Source organism: Salmo salar, chromosome 05, assembly GCF_965601325.2.
Source record: "Salmo salar chromosome 05, fSalSal1, whole genome shotgun sequence".
NCBI classification, from domain to species: Eukaryota; Metazoa; Chordata; class Actinopteri; order Salmoniformes; family Salmonidae; genus Salmo; species Salmo salar.
Genome location: NC_138295.1, coordinates 37,612,501 through 37,619,581, shown reverse-complemented (window position 1 = coordinate 37,619,581; position 7,081 = coordinate 37,612,501). Strand labels below are relative to the sequence as shown.

General features: G+C 47.9%; 1 protein-coding gene across 5 annotated transcripts in view; it reads left to right on the top strand.

Moving 5' to 3' along the window:
• Positions 1 to 465: 465 nt before the first annotated feature.
• LOC106604783 (amyloid beta precursor protein binding family B member 2) overlaps positions 466 to 7,081 on the top strand; it is a 42,998-nt gene continuing 36,382 nt past the window's right edge. For 3 of the 5 annotated variants that reach the window (XM_082975190.1, XM_014199815.3, XM_014199813.3), the window contains exons 1-2: positions 475 to 649; positions 4,910 to 6,167. In XM_082975190.1, coding sequence (XP_082831316.1) covers positions 4,958 to 6,167 — 1,210 coding nt within the window. In that variant the 5' untranslated portion in view covers positions 475 to 649; positions 4,910 to 4,957. The other 2 variants (XM_082975189.1, XM_082975188.1) reach the window with 2 other exon arrangements.

The following is a 7,081-nucleotide window of genomic DNA, read 5'->3' as shown; positions in this document are numbered from 1 at the left end:
AACAGCAGATGTCACAAAGTGCTTATACAGAAACCCAGCCTAAAACCCCAACCAGCAAGCAATGCAGATGTAGAAGCACAGGTGGCTAGGATAGGGGACTGTCTGTTGAGTTAAACAATAGCCTGTGGCACTGCAACAGTTGATGGGCCTGTACTTTCTTATTCCAGATGATACATTTCTTATTGGGAGCTGGTCACTCTTGAGGGGCTGGCTCTGGCTAAAATAGTATACACAATCACTTCTCAATCAATTACTTTTTCTATAGAAGCCAACGTTGTAGCCTACTCTAGGCAAAGTCGGTGAATTGCGAGTTTTTATTCCATTAGTTAAATAACACTATAAACAATATTAGTTTTATGATGGTACTCTGGTTCTGCGTCTCTCTGCTGAATGGCTCTGTGCACACAGCGTCCAGCGCTCTGATTGGTCCTGGGAGCTCCAGAGCGACGCGACGCTTTGGGAGTTAGTGGCGCAGAGAGAGAGAGAGACTAGCTGTAGCGTAGCCTAGGTACCAGCACCGGAGGAGACCGGATAGAAAGTGATGTGATCTGATACGGGTAGGTACGTGTGGAAAAGTGGGCATCACTTCTCTGTCCTATATCAGTGTCGTCGTTTAAGCGGTGGCATAGAAGCACGATTGTCAAACGCGGTGAGTGAATTCATGTACGTAAAATGTAGGGGTTGTGAGTGCGTTGCGCCGTTCGCCTTTCAGTGCGGTGATGTGATGGGGAGAATCTTGGGTGGGAGAGAGACAACAGAAGATGTGCTACGTCTGTTATTGACACTGCCTTTGTAGCTTGTTTTCGGAATTGACAACAGATTGACGACCCTTCTGCAATATAGGACGTTCCTGCCTGATTTATATTGAAATCGGTGAGGCTACAAGGATGACGGTAAGGATAGAACTGTAGACTGCTGTATCCTACAACGCACGATAACGGAATGCAAAGGTACTCCACCCGTTTAGTGACATCTCCTTGACATGGTTATAAGTTAGAAGGTTCTATAGCCTATTATTGACGCGTTATGTTGGTGGCATAAATACAGCATATAGTATACTTTATTATTAGGTAACAATCCAATTATTAGCTTACAACACCTTTACATTTTTTTTTACTAAGGCCTACCTTCAAGGCCTACACGAATTCCATTAAAGTATTTTCTTAATATTTCTTAACTGGATTTGGCCCAAGCCTGTTTCAGTAATAAAGGCTACTGCACTGATCTATCGAGACAGTGTTTGAGGTGACTGTGTTAAATATTCATATTGATGCCACAGCAGCATATGTTCATCACAGCGTGTGATAGACATCACAACACAGCTCTCTTTCCTATTTCGATTGAGATGTGTTATGTGAGCGTTGCTCTTCCATCAAACTGTGATCAAGCGGCGAAAACTCACCTACTGAACCAACCTGTGACCTGCTTTGAGTCATGAGTGCTGCTCTCACACTTGTGGCTCACCAGTATGTCAATATGTAGAGGATGCCAGACGGTATCACCTCCAGTAGAGTGAATGATTGGTTATTCTCTCAACTCCAGACCCTGATTCATCCTACAGTTACTCTTTCAGGGTTGGTTTCCCAGACACAGATTAACCCTAGTCCTGGACTAAAAAGCATGGTCAATGGACAATCTCCATTGAAATAGTCCAGGACTAAGCTTAATCTGTGTCCGGATAACCGGCCCTGAATCTTGCAGATATTTCTCAGCTGTTTAAAATGGCACCGTTAGTTGACTTCCTGTAATATGGGTAGTAGTACCATGTTTGGCAAGGTCTCATGAATGACCTACAGTGTTGGGAACACAAAGATGTGTGTGTTGTAGGACAACAGCTGAGCTGAGTGGCGATGTGAACTCAGCGTCCCTGCTGAAAATTGCTGTGTCATTGTCCTCTCTCTCTCTCTCTCTCTCTCTAATAACATATATCTCTCCCCTATTTGTCTCGTGCTATTCTGCTAATTGAGACATGCAGCATCAGGAAAAACACACAATCTCAGTGTAGCTCTCTCCATCTCTGAGATTTATGCAAAGCATGCATTTGAGCATTAGCATATTGGACAGTTGTTACCTTATCAACTGCTTCCTTGTCAGTGTTGGTGTTTTGCCCAGGACAGGGTATTTATGCTGTTCACAGCAGTTCTGCTTACCTCAGTACTAAGGAAATAGTGGGAAGATTGCATAGTGAGAGAAATGCCAAAAACTGTCCTGAAATCAGTAGCTGCAGGTATAATGTAACTTCACAGAGAGAGACTTAATGTCCTTATGAGGACATGTTTTGTATAAAATACACTATATATACAAAACTATGCGGACACCCCTTCAAATTAGTGGATTCGGCTATTTCAGCCACACCTGTTGCTGCCAGGTGTATGAAATTGAGCACACAGCCATGCAATCTCCATAGCCAAACATTGGCAGTAGAATGGCCTTACTGAAGAGCTCAGTGACTTTCAACGTGGCACCGTCATAGGATGCCACCTTTCCAACAAGTCAGTTCGTCAAATTTCTGCCTTGCTAGAGCTTCCCCGGTCAACTGTAAGTGCTGTTATTGTGACGTGGAAATGCCTAGGAGCAACAACGGCTCAGCCGCGAAGTGGTAGGCCACACAAGCTCACAGAACTGCGAGTGCTGTCCTCGGTGGCAATGCTCACTACTGAGTTCCAAACTGCCTCTGGAAGCATCATCAGCACAAGAACTGTCGAGCAGCTACACACAAGCCTAAGATCACCATGCACATTGCCAAGCGTAGGCTGGAGTGGTGTAAAGCTCGCCGCCATTGGACTCTGGAGCAGTGGAAACGCGTTCTCTGGAGTGATGAATCACGCTTCACCATCTGGCAGTCCGACTGACAAATCTGGGTTTGGAGGATATCAGGAGAACGCTACCTGCCCAATGCATAGTGGCTACTGTAAAGTTTGGTGGAGAAGGAATAATGGTCTGGGGCTGTTTTTCATGGTTCAGGCTAGGCCTCTTAGTTCCAGTGAAGGGAAATCTTAACACTACAGCATACAATTACATTCTAGATGATTCTGTGCTTCCAACTTTGATGCAACAGTTTGGGAAAGGCCCTTTGGTTCAGCATGACAATGCCCCCCATGCACAAAGCGAGGTCCATACAGAAATGGTTTGTCGGGATTGGTGTGGAAGAACTTGACTGGCCTGCACAGAGCCCTGACCTCAACCCCATCGAACACATTTGGGATGAATTGGAACGCCGACTGCGAGCCAGGCCTAATCACCCAACATCAGTGCCTGACCTCACTAATGCTCTTGTGGCTGAATGGAAGCAAGTCCCCGCAGCAATGTTCCAACATCTAGTGGAAAGCCTTCCCAGAAGAGTGGAGGCTGTTATAGCAGCAAAGGGGGGACCAACTCCATATTAATGCCCATGACTTTGGAATGAGATGTTCGACAAGCAGGTGTCCACATACTTTTGGTCATGTAGTGTATCTGGTAAAAGTGTAGTTTACAGTATGTCTACAGTAGTCTACTGATTGACCTTGTTGACATAATTTGTGTCATCTCTGAGAGGGAGAAGCAGAGAGTAGGAGGGAAGAGTTCCAAGAGCCCCACAGCTGCTCTCTGATACCAAAACAAAATCCAGAGAAGGGATGAGGGGCCCTCATGAAAAAGTGCATTGTGTGGAGATATTTTATCTTAAAAGGACCTCTCTCTCTCTCTTTCCAAGGGCTTGTCTTGTTTTCAAATCTGCTGTGGCCATGTTTTCCACCTTTTTGTTTGTTTACCTGTGTGTGTGTGTGTGTGTGTGTGTGTGTGTGTGTGTGTGTGTGTGTGTGTGTGTGTGTGTGTGTGTGTGTGCGTGTGCATGTGCGTGTGTGTGTGCGCACGTGTGCGTGTGCGTTCATTCGTTGGAGAGGAGTATGATTGAACTGAAGGACCGAGTATAGCAAAACCAACCACTGACAGCCCTAAACTCAAAACCTTGTCTCTTCCTGACGGCATCTGAATTAACAGTGATACTCCCCAGTCGCCCCTCTCTCTTTTTCTCTGTCTGTGTCCACCTGGCGTTGCTAACACAGAGCTGAGCCCCAGGGAGATGAAACGGTCAGATAGCGAGTAGGATCTGCTCTGCAGCATGTCAGCATCTTGACCTAGCATAGGTGCACGTTCCAACAGCATTAGCCTTGGCATGGTGCATCGGTTGTGGATTATTACATTTACAGCGCTAAGCCTCATGATTGCCAAGCATGTCCAGAAAATAGAACCCAGGTTAAAGGTTTGGCACTGTGTTTTAAACCGGCATATTGACCAGATGAGAAAGAGGGAGACCGAGGGTGTTGCTGTATTGGGGCACAATTACAAAACACATGGCAGAGTGCGTCGATAAAACCTTTCGCGATGGGTTGTGTTGAACAAAGCTTTTAATTCCATGCTAGTGCCATGGCAACAGATCAATGCCAGTGAACCTGATGGTCTTTATGGAGCCATACGGAGTGTCTGTATTCATGTGTGCTTCCCGTTTAGACTGGCAAAGTCATATGCTGCCTTGTCTTGTGTTTTACTCCTTATACCTCCAACTCAGTCCTGTGATCCTCCTAACTCATTGCACATGGAGAAGACGTCAGGCCAAGTTTCCTTCAAGCACTGTGGTGGATAATGGAACGACATCACCCGTATCAGATGTTGAATTCCTATGAGAGCTTGGAGCTGGTGTGTGTATGTGTGTGTGTGTGTGTGTGTGTGTGTGTGTGTGTGTGTGTGTGTGTGTGTGTGTGGAAAACACTATTTTTCGTAGCAGGTTAGGGGACTGAGGTTAAGGTCAGGAAAAGGGTTAGGGTTAGTGAAAATGCTCTCCTAACCTGCTACCAAAATCTTTATATCGAAGGGGTGTAAAAATAGTGTGTGTGTGTTGTACTCCTAGTGAGCTCTATTTTCTTCTCTCTAGGTTTGCAGGGATTCCCTCTCCAGTTGAACTCTTGACCTCTCGTCACTCATGATGTCCGTCCACACCCCCCCGCTCTCCCGCAGTGGCTCCTCCCCTTCTTCTGTCGGCTTGGCCAATCGCAGCGGTCCCCCTGCCGCCCCTCCCACCTCCCTCAGTCTGCGCTCGTCCTACAACCAACTACTGGGCCATGACATCATAAAGGAGTCCCCTACCGCCATGGAAACGGGGAGTTCCGCCACTTTACCCAAGAGTCGCCATAGATACGCCATGACCAGTGTGCATAGCGCCATGGGACTGAGCGGCAGACGCCTCCCCACCAAGTCCTCTTCATCCTCTGCTCTCTACTCCTCCTCCTCTTCCTCATTCTTCTCCACCAACTCCAAGCTGGCAAAGGATGGTGCCAACCTGCAGCGGAAGGCCGAGACACAGCAACAGGAGCAGAGTAAAACCAACACAGAGGTCAAAGAGCAGGATGACATCATCACCCCCATACACAGCTCTGATTGGATGGAGGGGGAGAACTCACAGGACCCGCCCCCATTCTGTCGGAGGACAAAGAGCTTTCTGGAGTTCCATGAAAAGGAAGAGGACCCACCCAGTGGAGGAAACAAAGAGGAAGACTCTCCTAGTGGAGGCAATAAGGAAGAAGATCTTCCCAGTAAGGAAGAGGAGGAAGGGGATGAGAAGCACCCCTGCCCTGAGAAAGACCAGGTCAGCTCGGATAAAGAGAGAGAGAGACCGGAGGAGGAGAAACAGACCCCAAAACAGGAGGATTACGAAGAGGAAGAGGGTGCCACTCCACCTGCTGCACAGCCTTTACTACAGGGGGTCCACTCTCCCGCCATCTCTCCCCTAAACAATCTCAACTGGGCCCAAGAGAACAAGATCCAGAGTTGCCCCCCACTTCAGGGCAGAGAGGAGGCCCTAACCCAGGCCCAGGGTTACCCACACAGCGTTGAGACGCCCCCCAAACCCCCCCGAAGTGCACAGGCTCCCCCGCCCAGAGTGATCAAGGTGGAGCTGCACCCCAACAATGAGAACCCGTACCTCCCCCGCTCTGCACCCCAGAAGCAGCCCAGGGGGGAGGAGAGCACCCCTCTTCTGCTCCAGATCCCCCCATCATCCTTCAGCCCGGAGAGAGGAGCTCCTCAGCTGGGTAGTCTAGGTACGAAAGTGGAGTCTCCCCTGGAGGATGAGGACTCCAGCTGGACCACCCTGTCCCAGGAGAGCCCCTCCCCTCACACCCCACAAGAAATAGGTGAGAGGATTATGCACGTTCTGATTAGCTGGCTGGCTGACTGATTGTCCGTCAGCAACACGTGACAACGGAGAGCCCTCAGAGCAAGTTGTTCAGGGGGAGGGGGGGTTGAGATTCACCGAGAGAGCAGAAGGAGAGCAGAAGGAGAGAGAGTAGTGAGACGTGAAGAGATGAGAGAAAGGTAAACGGAGGAAAGGGTAGAGAGAGAGAGGGGCAAAGAGAGGAGAAGGAGAGAGGTAAAAGAGGAGAGAGAGAAGGGTGAAACGAGGAGAGGCATAGAGAGAGGGAAAGAGAGAGGACAGGGGAGAGAGGAAGAGAGAGAAAAGTCAAGAGGGGAGGGAGGCCTGTGTCCTCTGGGTGCTAATACAGAGATTAGGGTTGCTATGACAACAGAACAGGATGACCACCTCAGAATTGACCTAGACAATCGTCTGTGTATTTGACTTAGACAATCGTCTGTGTATTTGACTTAGACAACCGTCTGTGTATTTGACTTAGACAACCGTCTGTGTATTTGACCTAGACAACCGTCTGTGTATTTGACCTAGACAACCGTCTGTGTATTTGACCTAGACAACCGTCTGTGTATTTGACCTAGACAACCGTCTGTGTATTTGACCTAGACAACCGTCTGTGTATTTGACCTAGACAACCGTCTGTGTATTTGACTTAGACAACCATCTGTGTATTTGACCTAGACAACCGTCTGTGTATTTGACCTAGACAACCATCTGTGTATTTGACTTAGACAACCGTCTGTGTATTTGACTTAGACAACCCTCTGTGTATTTGACCTAGACAACCCTCTGTGTATTTGACCTAGACAACCGTCTGTGTATTTGACCTAGACAACCATCTGTGTATTTGACCTAGACAACCATCTGTGTATTTGACTTAGACAACCGTCTGTGTAT